The sequence below is a fragment of the Callithrix jacchus genome, chromosome 7, assembly GCF_049354715.1.
Source record: "Callithrix jacchus isolate 240 chromosome 7, calJac240_pri, whole genome shotgun sequence".
NCBI lineage: Eukaryota > Metazoa > Chordata > Mammalia > Primates > Cebidae > Callithrix > Callithrix jacchus.
The window spans coordinates 81,584,437-81,605,207 of NC_133508.1; the positions used below are offsets into that span (position 1 = coordinate 81,584,437).

At 43.7% G+C, this 20,771-nt stretch overlaps 1 protein-coding gene across 3 annotated transcripts in view; it reads right to left on the reverse strand.

Moving 5' to 3' along the window:
* Positions 1 to 20,771, reverse strand: part of EIF2B3 (eukaryotic translation initiation factor 2B subunit gamma) — a 129,961-nt gene that overhangs the window by 17,844 nt on the left and 91,346 nt on the right. For all 3 annotated transcript variants that reach the window (XM_035251257.3, XM_002750746.6, XM_078331555.1), the window contains 4 exons: positions 19,702 to 19,829; positions 18,194 to 18,384; positions 15,255 to 15,332; positions 14,548 to 14,696 (listed from right to left, as the gene is read on the reverse strand). In XM_035251257.3, the coding sequence (XP_035107148.1) occupies positions 14,548 to 14,696; positions 15,255 to 15,332; positions 18,194 to 18,384; positions 19,702 to 19,829 (546 nt within the window). The remainder of the gene's footprint in view (positions 1 to 14,547; positions 14,697 to 15,254; positions 15,333 to 18,193; positions 18,385 to 19,701; positions 19,830 to 20,771) is intronic.

Consider the following 20,771-nt stretch of genomic DNA (forward strand, 5'->3'; position numbering starts at 1 on the left):
TCTCTACTAAAAATACAAAATTTAGCCAGGCTTGGTGGCAGGAGCCTGTAGTCCCAGTTAGTTGGGAGGCTGAGACAGAAGAATTGCTTGAACCCAGTGGGTAGAGGTTGCAGTGAGCTGAGATCATGCCATTGCACTCTAGCCTGGGCAACAAAAGCAAGACTGTCTCAAAAAAAAAAAAAAAAAAGAAAGGAATTTATGACTAAGCTTTACTGTACATCTATTCTATGCCAGGTATTGTGTTAAATAAATAGTCTCTGTACATTATAGGCGTGACTTTTACAAATCTAGTAATTTCTTTTTTCTTTTTTTTTGAGACAGAGTCTTGCTCTGTCGCCCAGGCTGGGGTGCAATGGCACAATCTGGGCTCACTGCAACCTCTGTCTCCTGGGTTCAAGCAATTCTCCTGCCTCAGCCTCCCAAGTAGCTGGCATTACAGGTGCCTGCCACCATGCCTGGCTAATTTTTTTTCTTTTTTGAGATGAAATCTTGTTCTGTCACCAGGCTGGGTGCAGTGGTGCAATGTCAGCTCACTGCAACCTCTGCCTCCCCAGTTCAAGCAATTTTCCTGCCTCAGCCTCCTGAGTAGCTGGGACTACAGGTGCGCACCACCATGCCCAGCTAATTTTTGTATTTTTAGTAAAGATGGTGTTTCACCATGTTGGCCAGGATGGTCTCGATCTCTTGACGTTGTGATCCGCCTGCTTTGGCCTCCCAAAGTGCCGGTATTATAGGAGTGAGCCATTGCGCCTGGCCATTTTTTGTATTTTTAGTACAGGCAGGGTTTCGTCATGTTGGCCAGGCTGATCTTGAACTCCTGACCTCAGGTGATCCAACCTTCTTTTTTTTTTTTTGAGATGGAATCTTCCTCTGTCCCCCAGACTCAAGTGCACTGGTGCAATCTGCAACCTTCACCTCCCAGGTCCAAGTAATTCTGCCTCAGCCTCCCAAGCAGCTAGGACTACAGACCCCTACCACCATGCATGGCCAATTTTTGTATTTTTAGTAGAGATGGGGTTTCACCATGTTGGCCAGGCTGGTCTCATACTCCTGGCCTCACGTGATCTGCCTGCCTCAGCCTCCCCAAGTGTTGGGATTATAGGCATGAGCTACCATGGCTGACCACAAATCTAGTAATTTCTTTTTTTTGAGACAGGATCTTACTTTGTAATCCAGGCTGGTGTGCAATGGTGTGATCTTAATTCACTGCAGCCTCTATCTCCTGGGCTGAAGTGATCCTCTGCCTCAGCCCCACAAGTAGCTGAGACTATAGGCATGTGTATACTATAGTGTAAAAAATAACAAATAAAACCACCCTCAGTGTCCTGGCCTCCATCAATTATTTTGGTATGTCTTGGATAGAAGCTTAATGTATTTAACTAAAAGAAAACCCCTCCTAGATGATTCTGGGAGTACTATTTTAATCTCTGAGGCAATAAAAAAGAGCAACCACATTTTGCAGATGAGGTAACAGATTTAGAGAAGTTAAATCATTCACCAAAAACCATATAACTGCTAGTAACCTATTTAAATCTAGGTCTGCCTGACTTCAGAATCCATAATTTAATCATGATGCAATACAAAGAAATTAAGAAAAGACTAGAGGAGACCTAGAACTGCCTTATTCTGAGCTGAGACGGCTCAATGGAAGGAGCTCTTTTCTAACAAGAGGATATTCAGTACCCCTGGGTCAGAAATGGGAAGAGCAAAAAATGGGCAGCTTGCGGGGAGAAGGAGGAGGATAGAGAGGGTGTAAGCATACTTTTAACAAAACAAAACTAAGGAAAAATTCCCAACCCAAGAGGCGTGAGGGGGCGGGGAAGAGGACATTCCAAGGACTGAAAACACCGATACAAAGGCCATTAAAAAAGATTATTCCCAAATGCCAAAACTTAGTAAAATGAAAAAATTTTTTAGCACTTTATGGCATTTCAGAGTCTTCTTTATTTCTATTCTCCTAGGAGGTTAAAGCCTGTTGGAAAGTAGTGAAAGGCCAAAACCACAGCACTTCCGTGGTGTAGGCTATTGATGGGCAGAGACAGCACTAGTTTGCCCTTTGGCAGATTTAGGATACACTCAGTGGGTGGGCTTTAAGGGAGTTCCAGAACTTTCCAACTTGCCTAACTTGCAAAGCAGTCCAGCAAGCAGTTAGGGTGGTTCCTGGTTTTTGGGGAAAATTTCTCCAAAGAGGGTAATAATGAAGCATAGAAAGCTTTAGATACAGAGGCTCCTGGGATAAAGCTGCCTTTCGGTTAGCTACTAGTTTATCATGGAAAAGTCTTATTTCCTTTTCCAAGGTGGTAGTGGGGTATGCTTCCTACTCAGTAGTAAGAACCAAACAATGTGTGCTCTGAAGCTAGGCAAGGGGTAAACACAGAAGACAAGAAACAGCTAACAGGAACTCAACCATAATTAGAGACAATAAAATATCTATTTTGGAATCTGGGATATATAAGTGGGAGAGATTTCTGGAAGGAAGAGGTAAGAATAACTGAGGTCGGATTTCCACAGTAATAAACAGCCTGGTTTTCCTTAGGCTTCATAGATCAGATTGGGGTCTTCAGGAACCTCTCATATTGCCTATCTCATCCAATTTATGTGTAACTCTTTCTGAGACACATAAACCATGGCTGTAGAGCCTACAGATGTGATAGGGAAAGTGGGGTGACCAATGGAAAGCCGTGGGCTCTCCTGAGAGGCTCCTGGTCAGTGGATCTGTGGAAGGCTTTGAGATGAATACCTGACAACAGCTTACTGGGTGTGAAGCTCTTTTCTAACCATCTGTATCCTCAACTGTTCCCCAGTATTACTGTGCAGTCACAAATCACCTCCATTAGCAAGGCTGAGGTACTTTGGAAAAATTTCAACCAAACACAGCTTTTCCCATTCAAGAAGAAACTCCAGGATCAAGGACTTTACTGGGAGTGTCTCTGTTCATGCCACAGGGAGTGGAAAGACAGGACTATATCAAACAAGCCCTCTACAGGTTGCCAACTGGCAGCAAAGCCTCTGTCTTTTCTGTTTAGTGCCTAAAGAGAGAGAAGAGATGAGTTCCTATAGTCCAAGAAAAGAACTTGCTTAGGATAGAATTACAGCTTCTGAATCCTAGTTTTAACTCTCAGGCTGGCACTAAGCACTCCACTGTGCTAATGTCTATCTGTGTTCCCTAAGATGCTGCTCCGTGATGGCTAAGACTAAAGGAGACTTGGTTCTCATTTCTCCTTGGTGGGTTCAAATTTCAAGCACAGAGGCAGGCCTTGCAAAATTACTCTGAAAACTGTAATACTTCAGTGGAAAGGAGGCCATGAGAAAAACACAGAGTTCTACAGTAAGAGCACTGCTTGGCCAGGGACACTACGCTATACTATATTGTGGCATATCACCCGAGGAAGAAGACTGATTGGGGAAGCAAGACTGCCTCCAAATTCTGGCTCCTCTTCTGGCTTTAGGTAGGTCTTTCTTCAGTTCTTTCCAGGGACGAAAGGGAACTCACATATATCTACTGTCTAATACATCTCAGTCATTATACAAAGCACTTTACACTATTTTTTTTTTTTGAGATGGAATCTTGATCTGTTGCCGAGGCTGGAGTGCAGTGGCGCAGTCTCGGCTCATTGCAACCTCCGCCTCCTGGGTTCAAGTGATTCTTCTGCCTCAGCCCCCTGAGTAGCTGGGATTACAGGTGGGTGCCACCACACCGGGATAATTTTTTGTATTTTTAGTAGAGATGGGGTTTCACCATGTTAGCCAGGATGGTCTTGATCTCCTGATGTCATGATCCGCTCGCCTCGGCCTCCCAAAGTGTTGGGATTATAGGTGTGAGCTACCATGCCCAGCCTATACTCATTTTGTAACTTAATCCTTTTGGCAGACTTGCAGGGATGGTGGTATTTATTCTCCTTGGTGAGTTTTTTACAATTTTTACAGAGGAAACTGAGACTCAAAGATGTTAGACAATGTGCCTGAGCCTAAAGTGACACTCCACTGTATCACGGACTCCTGCCTCAGTTACTGATTTAGGGAATATTTGGCAAAGAGGCATGAAACTTCTCAGTAACTCTGAGAATGGGCAGGTTCTTTTTTGAAGATTAGTTGGCAGGCTTTCTAAACCTAGTCATGACCCTGGGGGAAGAAAAGGGAATGAAACTGAAGATACATGTAGCTTTTCTAGGCATGTGACTAAGGTTGCTTTAAGGCCAACTCATCACTTCAGCCCAAAGATTATGGCTGAGTCACCCATATCTCTCCAGGTGCTGGGAAGCCTCCTAACCTAAGCCCTTCTAAGCTGGTCCAAGTATCTCTTTAGAGAAAGAGCCATGTATTATTTTTATTATTTATAATTTCTTTCTTTCTTTCTTTCTTTTTTTTTTTGGAGAACAACAGTAATCAGTTTGCAGGATTGTCCTGAGAATTAAATGAGCCAATGGATGGAAAACACTAATTTGGTGCCTGGGATATAATAAGACAGCAGTAATTTGCATCTGGTACTATTACGATTAAATAAAGCTCAGCTCATGCCACCTCCATAGACCCTTTCATAAAATCCTTTTTCTTTTTTTTTTGAAAGAAAGAGAAAGAGAAAGGGGGAGAGAGAACAGGAGTCTTGCTCCATTGCCCAGGCTGGAATGCAATCTAAAGATAGGTATTAAAAACCGCTTTTATGCTGATAATTGTGCTTAACAGCAGAGACAGGAAGGAATAAGGGAAGAAAATAACAAACAGCCAACCAGTATTTCATTTAAGTCTGTGAAATGCTATGCAAATGCTGAAGAGTGATTTCCAATTATGTGGTCACTTTCAAAATAGGTGTAATGTGATACTAAGAAAAATGTATGTTCTGCAGACCTGGGGTGAAGAATTCTATAAATATTCACTGAGTTTACTTGTTCCAGGTCTGAGTTCTAATCATAGATGTCCCTGTTAATTTTCTATCTCATTTATCCATCAAATATTAACAATGTGGTGTCAAAGTCTCCCACTATTATTGTGCGGGAGTCCCAGTCTCTTTATAAGTCATTAAGAACTTGTCTTATGTATCTGGGTGCTCCTATATTGAGTGCATATATATTTATAATCATTGACTCCTGTTGTTGCATTGATCCTTTTACCATTATGTAATGTCCTTATTTGTTTCTTTTAGTCTTTGTTACTATTAAAGTCTATTTTGTCAGAGATGAAAGTTACAACTCCTGTGTTTTTTTTTTTTTTCCTCTCCATTTGATTGGTGAGTCTTCCTCCAATCCTTTGAGTCTGTGTGTCCTTGTTTATGAGATGGATCTGGATACAGCGTGTTGATGGGTTTTGACTTTTTATTCAATTTGCCTGTCTGTGTCTTTGATTGGGGTATTTAATCCATTTAAATTTAGGATTAATATTGATATTTGTGAGTTTAATATTGTCATTTAATGCTATGGCTATTTTGCCCATTAGTTGATATAGATTCTTCATTATGGAGATACTCTTTACCTTTTGGTAAGTTTTTGGGATGACTGATACTGGTTGTTCCTTTCTGTGTGTAATGCTTCTTTCAGAAGCTCTTGTAAGGCAGGCCTGGTGGTGATGAAATCTCTGAGTGCTTGCTTGTTCGTGAAAAATTTTATTTTCCTTCATTTATGAAGCTTAGTTTGGCTGGATTTGAGATTCTGGGTTGAAAATTCTTTTCTTCGAGGATATTGAATATTGACCCCCACTCTCTTCTAGTTTGTAGGGTTTCTGCTGAGAGATCTGCTGTGAGTCTGATAGGCTTCCCTTTATGGGTAACCTGACCTTTCTTTCTAGCTGCCCTTAGAATTTTCTCCTTTATTTCAACCTTGGTGAATCTAACGATTATGTGTCTTGGGGTTGCTCTACTTGAGGAATATCTTTGTGGTGTTCTCTGTATTACCTGGAGTTGAGTATTATCCTGCCTTACTAGGTTGGGAAAGTTTTCCTGAATAATATCCTGAAGAATATTTTCCAGCTGGATTCATTCTCTTCATGACATTCAGGTACACCTATCAAACGTAAATTAGATCTTTTCATATAATCCCATATTTCTTGGAGACTTTGCTCATTCCTTTTTACTCTTTCTTCTCTAGTCTTGTCTTGTTTCATTTCACTAAGTTGGTCTTCGACCTCTGATATCCTTTCTTCTGCTTGATCAATTTGACCGTTAAAACCTGTGCATACTTCACGGAGTTCTCATATTGTATTCTTCAGTTCCATTAATTCACTTATATTCCTCTCTAAATTGTCTATTCTCGTTAGGATTTTGTCAAACCTTTTTTCAAGGTTCTCAGTTTCTTTACGTTGGGCTAGAACATGTTCTTTTAACTCATAGAAGTTTCTTATTATCCACTTTCTGAAGCCTAATTCTGTTAATGGAACGTAAGCATTCTCCATCAGGCCTTGTTCCCCTGTTGATGAGGAACTGTGATCCCCTGTAGAGGGAGAGGCATTCTGATTTTGGGTATTCTCAGCCTTTTTATGCTGTTTTCTTCCCATTGTTGTAAATTTATCCATCTGTCGTCTTTGTAATTACCACCTTTCTAATTAGGTCTCTGAGTGGACGTCAAACTTGTTGATTCCCAGCGCCGGAATCTGAGCAAACCACTGTGCTGGCCAAAACAGCGGCATCAAGATTCACGGTGATTTTCTGCTCAGAAATCTCCGGTCTGGCTTCTCTCTTGAGTCCCTTTTTCAATCAGCTGAATGGGCAACTCTGCCTTCCTGGAGCTCCAAATGTCAACCAAAAATGGACCCAGTCCCATTTACTCTGCACCAAGAACTGCTGCGCCGAGTCGCCGGCAAAACTGCCGTGCCAGCCACAAGAGTTGCGCTGGCGACTCCCAGGGCTCCTCCACTGGGAATCTCTTGGTCTGTGAGCAACAAAAATTCATCTGAAAGAGTGGCATCCTCTCATTCTCTGTGCTTTCACTGGAAGCTACAATTCTGAGCTGCTAGTAATTGGCCATCTTGGATCTCTCTCCCTATTATTTATAATTTCAAACATTTGTTTTTTTTTTTTTAATAGAGATGGAATCTTTATGTTGCCCAGGCTGGTCTCAAACTCCTGGTCTCAGTGATCCTTCTATCTCAGCCTTCAAAGTGTTGGGATTACAGGTGTGAACCACTGCATCTGGCCAACCAAGTATTATTTTTAATGAAATATTTCAAGTATAGAAAAAAACTAGAGAATAATATAAAGAACACCTGTGTATCCACCAAACAGCTTAAGAAACAATCAATCCAACTTGCTACGCATCTTTCTTTCATCACATTTCCCAGGGCAACCATTATTTGACTGTGGTGTTTATTGTTCCTAAGCATTTTTACTACATATATTAAACATACAATGTTGTTTTGCATGTTTTAAAATTGTACATACATGTTACCATTCTCTGTGCATCCTTCTGTAACTTGCTTTCCCCTCTTCAGTATCACCTTTGTGATCTATCCAGGTTAATTCAGGTAATGAGATATAATACTTGAAGAAATGATCTTACCTTTTTCCTGTTTCTGGTTACTCTTGCTCCTGGGTCCTCTAGATTAAAATGTACTGGCTCCAGTGAGCAGCCTGAATATTTCCTCTTTTTAGTTCTATGTGCCCTACTTCACTATACAAGGTTTAGTGGTGAGAAATGGCTCCCTCCTCATATTCCCTAAGCAGAGGCTAGGGAGTTTAGGGGAAATCAAAGCAAAGATTAAACAGCCTTAAGGAGTTAAGTTGCAGAATTTTTCATCTAAGAAGATGGGTTTAGCGCAAATGGTTCAAAGATAGGCAATGAGCCAAAAGCCATTAGGAGCCCCTTTAATCCAGGGGATCTTCCCAAAGTGTCCTAATTTCCTGTTTTCAAGAGGATGACAGAAGCGCTGGGTGTGGTGACTCATGCCTGTAATCTCAGCAATTTGGGAGGCTGAGGTGGGTGTATTACCTGAGGTCAGGAGTTCAAGACCAGCCTGGTGTAACATGGTGAAACCCCATCTCTACTAAAAATACAAAAATTAGCTGGGCCTGGTGGTGGGCGCCTGTAATCCCAGCTACTTGGGAGGCTGAGGTAGGAGAACTGCTTGAACCTGTAAGGCAGAGGTTGCAGTGAGCTGAAATTGTACCACTGTACTCCACCCTGGGTGACAGAGTGAGACTCTGTCTTAAAAAAAAAAAAAAAAAAGAAATGTCTGAGGCCAGCCTGATTTTCTTCCTTCTATATGCTTTGATGTTTTTTCTTTAAGTTTTACATGGCTTGGTATTTTGAAAAGAGGAAGTTTGTCATTTTTCCTTTGGTTCACCCATGTTCCCCTTCCTTATACTCCTTATATTGAATCTTGGTGTTCTCTTTGGATTTTATCTAAGTGTCATTGTATCTGGAAGATATTCTGTAGTTTGTGCATAGGTATGTGTAGGTTATTTCATTTTATTATAGACAAAGCTTCCTTCTGTGGTTTTGTTTTTTCAATTTTGTGAGCTTCAAGGAATGAAGCACTCATCCACAAATTTTTTTCTATATTTATAACATTGGTACCAACTTAAAAAAAACTATTTTCTTTTTTCTCCCCCTCTGTAATCATGTACAATATTTTTTTTAGAAGCAGGAGGGATCTCTTAACAGATATATAGCCAATTATAGTAGAGGGGTTAAATCAGAGATCTCTATTTTTCTTTTTGAGACGGAGTTTCGCTGTTGTTACCCAGACTGGAGTGCAATGGCACGATCTCGGCTCACCGCAACCTCCGCCTCCTGGATTCAAGCAATTCTCCTGCCTCAGCCTCCCGAGTAGCTGGGACTACAGGCACGCACCACCATGCCCAGCTAATTTTTATATTTTTAGTAGAGATGGGGTTTCACCTTTTTGACCAGAATGGTCTCGATCTCTTCACCTCATGATCCACCCGCCTCGGCCTCCCAAAGTGCTGGGATTATAGGCGTGAGCCACCGCACCTGGCCTGATCTCTATTTTTCATTCAATAAATGCTTATAAGATATCTAATATGTAAAAAGTGCAGTGTAAGGAGTTAGGGGATACAAGAACATATAAAACTATTTCTATACTCAAGGAATTTATAGTCTAGTTGAAGAGAGAAGAAAGATGCAGTAAGTGCCACAGTACCACATGAGCATGAATCAAATGTTATGGGTGAACAGGGAGCACAGAGGTGGGGGAAATAATTTCTGGCTATGACTTTTTTTTTTTTTAATTTTTTTTTTTTTGAGGTGGAGTTTCGCTCTTGTTGCCCAGGCTGGAGTGCAATGGCATGATCTTGGCTCACGGCAACCTCGGCCTTCCAGGTTCAAGCGATTCTCCTGCCTCAGCCTCCCAAGTAGCTGGGATTACAGGCATGCACCACCACGTCTGGCTAATTTTTAAATATTTTTTGTAGAGATGGGGTTTCTCCATGTTGGTCAGGCTCCTGGTTGGTTGGTCTTGAACTCCTGACCTCAGGTAATCCGCCTGCCTCGGCCTCCCAAAGTGCTGGGATTACAGGCAATAGCCACTGTGCTTGGACATTTTTTTTTTTTTGAGACAGAGTCTCGCTCTGTCACCTAGTCTGGAGTGCAGTGGTGTGATCTCGGCTCATTGCTACCTCCGCCTCCCAGGTTCATGTGATTCTCCTGCATCAGCCTCCTGAGTAGCCGGGATTATAGGTGTGCGCCACCACACACAGCTAATTTTTGTATTTTTAGTAGAGATGGCATTTCACCATGTTGGCCAGGGTGGTCTTGAACTCCCGATCTCAGATGATTGGCTCGCCTCAGCCACCCAAAGTGCTGGGATTACAGGCATGAACCACCATGCCTGGCTGGCTATTACAATTTAAGAAAGCTGCATGGAAGAGTTGGAAAATGCACTGGATCTTGCAAAATGGATAGGATATTTACAGGAAAGAGTTCCAAAGAGAGGCAATTCAGGCAGGGTGAATGTTAGAAATAAAGGGAAGTAGAAATGTAAGGAACCCAGTGGGCAGGGCAGTCAGTTGAGTGTAGCTCACTCAGGGTAATGATAAGAAGTAGTAATTTCTTATCTGGTGCTGAGGGCTACACTTGCTAACTGCAAAAAGCATGGAAAACCTAGGTGAGAACCTGGCTTTCTAGCCTGCCAGCATGTGAAGATGCTACCCTAGACTGCTGCTTGGGTCACACACCTTGGATTAGGGGGAAATGCAGGAGAGGTTGCTTGGGACCAGGGGACCAAAGATGCAGAAAACAGGGCTGACACTCAAGCCTTGACAATGAAGTGTTCACTACACTGCAGATTTCAGAGCATCAGCTGTCATATAAAATGCCAGAACATAAGAAAGATGGGCAAGAGCTTTCTCTGAATAGTCTCACCTACACCTTCTCCAAGGTGGTCCTATTAACATCCCTCAAACCCTGAAGACCTTGGGCAGGTGTCCAGAAAGCCTCGGCAAGCTTTCAAGCCTCAGCAGCCCACCACTGCTGGTAGAGACAAGCACACAAAGAATATGAAAAACTCCCTTCTGAACAATTTTATGCTTTTACTTTGCCACTTAGCCAAGACAGAATGGCAGTAGGGTAATCAAGTCTCACTTAACTGCAATTTAATTACCTTTCCCAAGTTTGCCATAATTAAAACTAAGTGACCCCAAAATAATGGGAAAAAGTTCATATGGGATGTATGATGTCTGATATTATCAGCAGGAGCTAATTCCAGGATTGGGTAATCTCTAATGGCCTTCCTACTCATTAGTCTTATGTGGGCTGCCTATAGCTTTACCTCAACTTTTTTATTTAAAAAAGAAGTAGCCAGCCTAGGCAACATAGTGAGACTCTGTCTCTAAAAAACAAACAAACAAACAAACAAACAAAAACTAGCCGTGTAGTGGCACATGCTTGTAGTCCAGCTACTAGGGAAGCTGAGGTGGGAAGATCGCTTGAGCCCAGGAGGTTGAGGGTGCAGTGAGCCATGATTGCACCACTGCACTCTAGGTTGGGTGACAGAATGAGAACTTGTCTCCTCCAAAACAGCAAATGACCATGAGATATGCCAGGCCTTTTCTCTGAACTTTTCTCACATAGGAAGCTGTAGTGCCTTAGGGAGCCATGGTTTCCTCACCAAGTCTCTTCATGTCAATTAGGACACAAACACTGACACTGGCATTTTTTTGTTTGTTTTTTAAGAGACAGGGTTTTGCATGTTGCCCAGACTGTCTTGAACTCCTGAGCTCAGGCAATTTGCCTGCCTCAGTCTCCCAAAATCCTGGGATTACAGGTTACAGGTGTGACTCACTGTGCCCAGCTGTAACACTGGACTTTAATGTGGTGTTAAAGAGCTGCTCCTTTGTCTGCCCACCCACAGAAGGCAGGAAAAGGTTGATAATTACAGCATACGGGGAAGTTACGCCATTGTCTTCCTTGGAAGGTCTACAAAGCCTCATGAGTTACTTGGAACCAGGTGATCAAATGGATCAGAAGCTACAAAGCTCCAAATGAACAGAAGCTACAAAGCCTCATGAGTTACTTGGAACCAGGTGATCAAATGGATGAAGGCAAGTGTAGTTCTGGTTTAAGATAATGGTGATGTTTGCCAGTCTTATCCAGGAGTCTGGAAGAGGACATGGCATAGCAGGGGTGCAATGAGAAAAAAGTCTGGAATGCTACAATTTATTCATCCATAAAAATTTAGGAATTTCAGCTGGATGACTTCTTTTTTTTTTTTGAGATGGAGTCTTGCTTTGTCACCAGGCTGGAGTGCAGTGGTGCAATCTTGGCTCACTGCAACCTCTGCCCCCTGGGTTCAAGCAATTCTTCCGCCTCAGCCTCCCGAACAGCTGGGACCACAAGCATATACCACCATGCCCGGCTATTTTTTTTGTATTTTTAGTAGAGACGGGGTTTCACCATATTGACCAGGATGGTCTCGATCTCTTGACCTCATGATCCGCCCGCCTTGGCCTCCCAAAGTGCTGGGATTACAGGCGTGAGCCACCATGCCTGGCCGGCTGGATGACTTCTAAGGTCTCATCCCACAATAGCATTCTAGACTCAGTGTTGGAGCCAGACCATAAGAAATGAAGTTCCAATGTCTTCTAAAGGTAAGGGGGAACTTTCAAAAGGTCTTTAATAGAACAAAGATCTAATCAGAGATATTCTTTTTTTTTTTTTTTTTTTTTGAGATGGAGTTTCGCTCTTGTTACCCAGGCTGGAGTGCAATGGCGCGATCTCAGCTTACTGCAACCTCCACCTCCTGGGTTCAAGCAATTCTCCTGCCTCAGCCTCCCGAGTAGCTGGGACTACAGGCATGCGCCACCATGCCCAGCTAATATTTTTAGTGGGACGGGGTTTCACCATGCTGACCAGGATGGTCTCGATCTCTTGACCTCGTGATCCACCCACCTCAGCCTCCCAAAGTGCTGGGATTACAGGCGTGAGCCACCACGCCTGGCTTGATCAGAGATATTCTTCAGAAAGACAATGTTGGCAACATGCCATCTTTGTCAAATGAGATAAAGCAGCAATATAATAACAATAACAGTAATAAATAAAAATGGCAACTAACTTCTAAATGCTTTATATGGCTGGGTGCAGTGGCTCATGCCTGTAATCCTAACACTTTGGGAGGCCGAGGTGGGCAGATCACTTGAGGTCAGACGTTTGAGACCAGTCTGGCCAACATGGTGAAACCCCATCTCTACTAAAAACAAAAATTAGCTGGGTGTGGGGATGTGTGCCTGTAATCCTGGCTACTGAGGAGGCCAGAAGAACTGCTTAAACCCGGAAGGTGGAGGTGGCAGTAAGCCAAGATCACACCATTGCACTCTAGCCTGGGTGACAGAGTGAGACTCTGTCTCAAAAAAAAAAAAAAGCTTTATATTTACTAACTAATTTAGTACTCCCAATAAACCTACAAGGTAGTTAAGTTTTACCACATTTTATAATGAGAAATCAGGCACAAAGATGTTTAAGGACTTTTTTTTTTAGATAGAGTCTCACTCTGTCACTCAGGCTGGAGCACAGTGGCACAATCTCAGGTCACTGCAACCTCCGCCTTCTGAGTTCAAGCAATTTTTCTGCCTCCTGAGTAGCTGGGACTACAGGTGTGCACCACCATGCCCATCTAATTTGGCCAATTCTTTAAGAACCTAATAAGTGATAGACCTAGGAGTCAGTTAGGCAGTCTGACTCCAGAGCTCATGTTATAATTCATAAGAACAATGGGGGAAGGGTAAATGTAGAAGACAAAGAATGATGAAGACAGGAAAAGTAAGTTAGAGAACACCAAAATGGTCAGGTGTAGTGGCTCATGCCTGTAATCTCAGCACTGTGGGAGGCTGAGGTGGGAGGGGAGGACTGCTTGGGCTCAGGAATTCGAGCCTGGGAAACACAGGCCTCAATCTGGCTTCTCAAAGAAAAGTCTCAGTGGTCCCAAAGAACCCGGTCTCTACTAAAAAACAGTGGCACATGCCTGTAGTCCCAGCTACTCAGGAGGCTGAGGTGAGAGGATCACCTGAGTCCAGGGGGTTGAGGCTGCAGTGAGCCATGATCGCATCACTGCACTCCAGCCTGGGGGACAAAGAGAGACCCCATCTCAAAGGAGAGAGACAGAGAGAGAGAGAGAGAGAGAAAGAGAGAGAGAGAGAATATCACAAGAATGATTTGGGAAAGAGACAAAGACTGTATCTCTGGGTCTGACCTCTCCTCTTAAGCTCTAACCACAAACAACACCAGACATCTCCACATACCTGATGTCCTATAGGCACTTCCAACCTCTTGTGATCTACACAGACCTTGTCTCACACAAATCTGCCCCTCCTTCCTCATCTCAGTGAGTGTATCACCATCCACTTTTTCCCTAACTGGAAACCTGGGCTTCACTTGTCAACTGTCCTCTCCCTTACCCCATATGTCCCCTCCTTGCTCATTCCTTGTCAGTCTCCTTAGATCCCTTATGTCTAAAATTGCTTGAGGTTGGTTGTTCCCATTTCCCAAGGTTTTGTTTTGGTTTCTTTTTTTTTCATGTCACACACTCTCCCAGCCTGGGTGATTTCATCTACTCTACTCTCAAGGCTTCAGTTATCACTTTTTTTTTTTTTTGAGACAGAGTCTCACTCTGTTACCCAGGCTGGAGTGCTGTGGTGCAATCTTGGCTTACTGCAACCTCCGCCTCCAGGGCTCAAGCAAACCTCCTGCCTCAGCCTCCAGAGTAGCTGGGATTACAAGTGCATGCCACCACACCCGGCTAATTTTTGTATTTTTGGTAGAGATGGGGTTTTGCCTTGTTGCCCAGGCTGGTCTCGAACTCCTGGGCTTATCTGCTCACCTCAGCCTCCAAAGTGCTGGAATTACAGGCATGAGCCATCACACCCAGCCTTCAGTTATCAATTCTGTGCCTGCCACTTCCAAACTTGTACCTCAAGCACAAGCTTCTTTCCTAAGTTCCAGCCCTGTAGACCAAGGCCTCCTGCACATCACCATGCATTCAACTTGTCCCAGATGGAACTCATAATCTCCCCACCTCCCACTCTGCCAATCTTGTTCTTTCTCTACTAAAAATGCTTTGAAGGCATTTTTCCATTATGTTTGCCTCAAGTGGGTACATGTGGAAACATACCCTTCCTCCACAGTGACTGAGTTCATGAGAAGGCAATTGGTAATCGTCACTCTATCTTTTATGAAACAGGATGAACCAATGACTGAGCGCTTAATGGATGACTTCTCTCCAATCTGTGTATCTGGCCCGATGAGGCTGTCAACTCCAACCTGTAAAAGGCAAAATATAAAACCCTGTCCATCCATCTCAACCAACTGCAAACCACCCTCCAGATCCCTCAAAGTGGGATCTAATGGGATCTTTCCTATAGACATACATCAGCAAGAGGGACCATCATCAGTATTTCTCAGGGCCACAAGGTCACATAACACCTCTGAGATCACCTCAAATCTAACTGAAGCATGGGCCTTCCTCCCTTGCCAAGAAAACAAAACAAAACAAACAACAGACACATATACACATTCATGCACTTGTGTGTACAGATGTGCTCTCTTAAAGAGAGTGCTCAAATCAGAGTTAGAAGGGGAACAGATTGAGAGCTCCTGGGTCTGAGTCTCCTGTGTCTGACCTTGTAATGAACCCTTCCTTACAAGGTCAGTACTTGCCCAGGCAGTCTTGTTGAGTGAGATTTTATTGTCAAAACCCACTGTGATTTCCCTGGGGCTAACAAGGTTCGGGACTTGAAGGCTGCAATCTGGTTTCTCAAAGACAAGTCTCAATGCTCCCAAAGAATATCCCTAGCCTGCCCTGCCCACACTAGCACTTACCAGATGTTTGCTGACAATCTGGGCTGACGAGTGGACCGGTGGTTCTTCTGGACAGAGAGCAGACAGCAATTTGGGCACCTTGAGGATAGAGATTTGTTTACTAAAGATCTGAAAACATCTTAGGTAGAACCCAACGTCTAATCAGGGATACGGAGAGTTCTTAGCCACAGCTTCCTGTCTGAGTGAGAGACAGCAGGAGGCTGCTTCATTCCCCCTAGGACCAGGATTATTTATGCAGCAGCTTTTAGAAGCTTCTCTTGAGGATAGAGATTTGTTCACTAAAGATCTGAAAACACCTGAGGTAGAACCCAATGTCTAATCAGAGATATGGGGAGTTCTCAGCCATAGCTTCCTGTCTGAGTGAGGGAGAGCAGGAGGCTGCTTCATTCCCCCTAGGATCAGGATTATTTACACAGCAGCTTCTAGATGGCCTTATCCTCAGTCTCTTAGCTGTGAATGCTCTTCCTTGAAAGTAATGCCATGTCCCTTGGCTGGGAGGCAGTGAGACAAGTCTTTAAGATACCCACAAAGCACTTCTTGGGACAGGAGGACTTACAGGGCAAGGAACACACAGAATCCTGATCATAGGCATCCTGGGTTCCTGGTCACCTCTTGGACCACTGTGACCATGCATGAGGTGAGGATGAGATCAATTTTAGACAAATTCCAAAACAAGGACAGATCCTGAGGAGGCATCCATCCACCAGCCAAAAGAAAACACGAAGGGGAAGTTCACACTGTTCCCTCTCCAGTGTGAGAAACCTGAAAAGGCTACAGGTATGGGGAACTTTGGGTACCAGTCCATTAGGAAGGCACAGGTAGCGTGCCTGTCTGTGATTCTCCAGCACAGGCAGAATGCTGGTTAGAGGACTGTGCGTGGCAGCCACACTAGCTGATGGAGGCCTTGTCAGCACGGCTACACTGGAATGTGAAGGCTAATCCTCAGCCTCCAGCCCTGTGATCTTTTCTTCCACGCTCCACCCAAGGCCTTTTGGGCCTGTCTGCTGCATAGCCCCTGCTGGCACTTCAGAGGATACTCTTCCCAGCATGCTCATGAGAGCAGATCCCCTCTTTCATAATGTGGACATAGCAGTGCATCTGTGATCTGGACAAGTCTTCCCACTCAGGTCATCCATGAACATCTTTCCAGACCAGCCTGAAAGACTCTAGTCACAGGTAAATGTGAGATTAGCTATGATTTCTCACAAGCTCTCTGGCTTGGGATTCCCTTGGATCTGTAACCAATCCAGGTTAAGGCCCGCCTGAGGTTTCACTGGGTGTGGGTCCTACAGATTCCTGAGCCAGGTTTTCTTCACAGACTCAATTCTGATTTTCTTTTTTGAAACAGTCTCACTCTGTTGCCCAGGCTGGAGTGCAGTGGTACAATCTGGGCTCACTGCAACCTCTGCCTCCCAGGTTCAAGCTATTCTTCTGCCTCAGCCACCTGAGAAGCAGGGATTACAAGTATGCACCACCATGCTCTGCTAATTTTTGTATTTTTCTTCTTTCTTTTTTTTTTTTTTTTGTCGGCAAGGGGCTTCATAATTTTTGTATTTTCAGTAGAGATGGAGTTTTGCCATGTTGGTCAGGCTGGTCCCAAACTCCTGACCTCAGAAGCCTCCTCTGTATGCCTCTGTTTAGTTCCTGCCTTGGCCTCCCAAAGTGCTCCGATCACAGGTGTGAGCCACCGCGCCCGCCCTCAATTCCAATTTTCAACAATTTCTTTTGTATTACTATGCACCCTATGGCCACCCTGGTCTGCATCTGCAATTATGTTTTCATAGGATTCTACCAGGAGCAATGTTAATAACTAAACTTTTCATTATCTTACCTGTTATCCTTGAATGCCAACCCAATGTAGTTCCCTCTATTATTTATCTTTTCCTATTCTCTGTCTTTTTTTTTTTTTTTTTTTTTTTTTGAGACAGAGTCTTACTCTGTTGCTTAGGCTTAGTCTGGAGCATGGTGATGAGATCTCAGCTCACTGCAACCTCTGCATCCCGGGCTCAGGTGATCCTCCCACCTCAGCCTTCCAAGTAGTTGGGACTACAGCCACATACCACCATACCTGGCTAGTTTTTGTAATGTTTTTTGTAGAGAAAGGATTTCGCCATGTTGTCCAGGCTGGTCTCGAACTCCTGGGCTCAAGAGATCCACCGGCCTCGACCTCCCACTGTGCCTGGACTCTTTTCTTATTCTCATCTAAACTCTCTACTGCTCTGCATTTCCTTTTCCTGTCTCATTATCCCTCCCTCCCAAAACCTTCCTCCTGGGCTCACTATACAATACAAAATTCCTCTATACCTTTAGCCTTTTTACTGTCCCCCCTCCACCTACTGCCTTCATTAAGGCCTGGCTTATCTTTGAGGACACTGCTTCTCCCAATGGAAACTATTTGTTCTTCATATCTAACAAACTTCAAGATTAAAAGGAGGGGCTAGCAAGGGACTCCTCATTAATGCTCTTTGCAGATAATTCTCTCTCATAGACATTTCTTTCCTAAGGCTTTGCCATCTGGCCACTGTATACTCTGCTCCTTCACCTTTTCAGAGAAGCCTCCTCTGTATGCCTCTGTTTAGTTCATGAGAGTAATGATTAGAGTATTTACCTGCTTGTTATGAAGTAAGTACTGGAGATATCCCCATGCTGAACAGAATAGGAGAAGCTGCTGACCAGAGGCCAGAAGTTTGCCTTTCTGAAGATCTTAGCCTTTCCCTGGAGCCAAAGAGGCCCTGACTATGGACCAGGCCCCCAGCTTCCCTTTTGGCTGCACCTGAGTACCCTAGTAGTCTCCCTTGACATGCCAGGTCTTACTCAACCTGGGGAATGACAGAGAATCTTAACAAGTTACTGTGTACCTAATGAAGAAACAGACACATGGCTCAGCCTATTTCTAGGACAGGGGCCCCATGATTTTCTTTCTGAACTCATACTCTCACCTGTCTGTTTGCTTCCATGTAGAGTCCCAGTGTGCTCACTCGAGAGCAGAGCCCCTCTTTCATGATGTGGACGTAGCAGCGCACCTGTGATCTGGACAAGTCTTCCCACCTATCTCCTCGACAAGCATTCCAGCAGGCATCATAGGGAGCCAGGTTCAGTGTATTGGCTTCTTTTATAAAACTGTAAATATCTTCAGAACAAACATCCAAACCAAGGAAATAAATGAGAATGAGATAACAGAATAGATATATACTCGGTCAAGTTTTTTTTTTTTAAGAGACAAGGTCTTGCTATGTTGTCCAGATTAGTTTTAAACTCCCAGATTCAGCGATCCTCCCACTTCAGCCTCCCGAGCAGTGAGGACTACAGGTGTGCCCCACCATGCCTGGCTCTGAGTTAAGTTTTGAAAGACGTTACAGCTCACACATCTTCCCATGGAACTCACCCATAAAACATGAACCCTGAGGAAATCCCACTAAAATCTGTAAGAGAAAGTCAAACTAAAAGAGGCAATGTACTTCCCTGAAATATCATATGAAATAAAGATGCTTAAAAAGAGGTCCTAAAAGCATGTTTGACAAGTAATCAAGACCTCTAGGGAAAATAAAACAGATGGCCCTTGTAAATCATGAAATAACACAAGCAGGTGTCCAGGCTTTAGTGGCAGCTGGGTTGACTTTGTGCTACTAGTCTCTATTACCATACCTGGTTGCTGTGCTATGACAGAAAGAGCACAGAACTTGGAGCCTGGAGTACCAGGGCTCTAGCTTTTCAGCTCTCCTTTGATCAAATGACCCTTTGATATCTTTTACTTTCTGATAAAAAAAAAAAAAAACTGGGGCTCAGAGGACTGAGTAACCAGCCTCAAATCACAATGCTAATAAAAGGCAGAGTCAGATTTCAAATCCAGAAGTGTCTGATGCCCAGTTCTCTATCAGAGAGTTCTAATCATCATGCTGCACTGTCAGTTTATTCATCTGACAAATACTTTTTCAGAACATCTACTATAAGCCCACGCCTGGGCCAGGGACTAGGGATATGACAGCAAACAAGACAGATCTCATCTTCAGATCCTAGAATGGAGACAGCTGGTTGGCCTGTGGCTGGACTGCAATTGTACATTCCTTCACCTTCCTTCCCTTGATAAAAGAGGCTGAGTTTAATCAGGAACAGGGCTGCCCAGAGCCTAGAGAAAAGGGGAATAAGTAGCAGGTGGAGTTTAAAGGCAAAATGGTCTAGTGAGGAACACAGCTAAACCAGAGCTATGAATCAGAGAATGTGGCTGAAGGCATGATTAGCCTGTCACTGAGAACACAGTGACAGGATCTGCCTGAGCAAGCTTACCCAGGGCTCAGGGAGTGAGTCGGCACACCTGTCTTGCCTTGTAAACTAGACAACAGTCTGCTGCCTTGAGACAGGCATCTTGGGCTGGGCTAAGCTGCCCAACCACTCTTTCCAAAGGTGCTGCTACCCTTGCACCTCTTCCTGAACCAACCCAAGCACTGACCTAAGGATTTCAGCTCCTTTTTCTTTAGATCTTCCTCTTTTTCTTCTTGTCCCTGTTGTGAGGAAGCTGAGGAAAACTGTTTTCTCACTAGATACGGAATCAGTTCACTCCGGATAGAAGTGATTGACCTAGGAAGAAAGAATGGCCAAATATGAGAAATCTGTCTGGAACCTACCGAGATCAAAAGCTCTGTGCATACAAGGAAAAGCCAAATCCTTTCCCATTATAACACCTTGAGACTGTCAGAGATCAAATGTGGCATGGACTTGGCAACTTGGAGAAGCAGAGTGCTTCCTGGTGGGTACTGAGACAGGGCATTGGGTCTGAGTGACACACCTTGAGACTGTCAGAGATCAAATGTGGCATGGACTTGGCAACTTGGAGAAGCAGAGTGCTTCCTGGTGGGTACTGAGACAGGACGTTTGGTCTGAGTTACCTGGAATCTGTACTGGGGAAGAAGGGACTCAATCTTTAGTACACTGTATATTTTTTTATTCATGTTCTTATTTATACTTAGCAATGGAAAGCAGAGAGGTGAGAGACTAGCACATGTTTTTCAGTGTTCTCTCACACTGTGACCTTATTAGAATTTTATAGCACTAATTAATTTATATAGCATTTACTACATATATGCCAGTTGCTATGTTAGGCCTTGGAAATATATTGTTTCTGACTTTAAGGAATTCATGATCCAATGGACAGTAGCCTGTAAGAGTTTAAGAGGAAATGTAGAAGGAGGTGAAGCTTATCAGGTAGGCAAGGGGGCCAAATCATGAAAGCTTTTTTTTTTTAAAATAAAAATTATTTATTTATTTTTTTTACAAGATGGGGTTTCACCAAGTTGGTCAGGGGTCTTGAACTCCCAACCTCAGGTGATCCGCCCACCTTGGCCTCCAAAGTGCTTGGATTACAGGCGTGAGCCACCACACCCCGCCACGAAAGCTTTTTGTGGTTAAACAGGAATAACAGTGAGAAAATTTGCAATAACAATGAGAAAATTATGACAGTGAAAGAGAGCTGACCTAATCAACTCCATCTTGCTGTAACCTTCAAACTGCCCTTGGTCATTC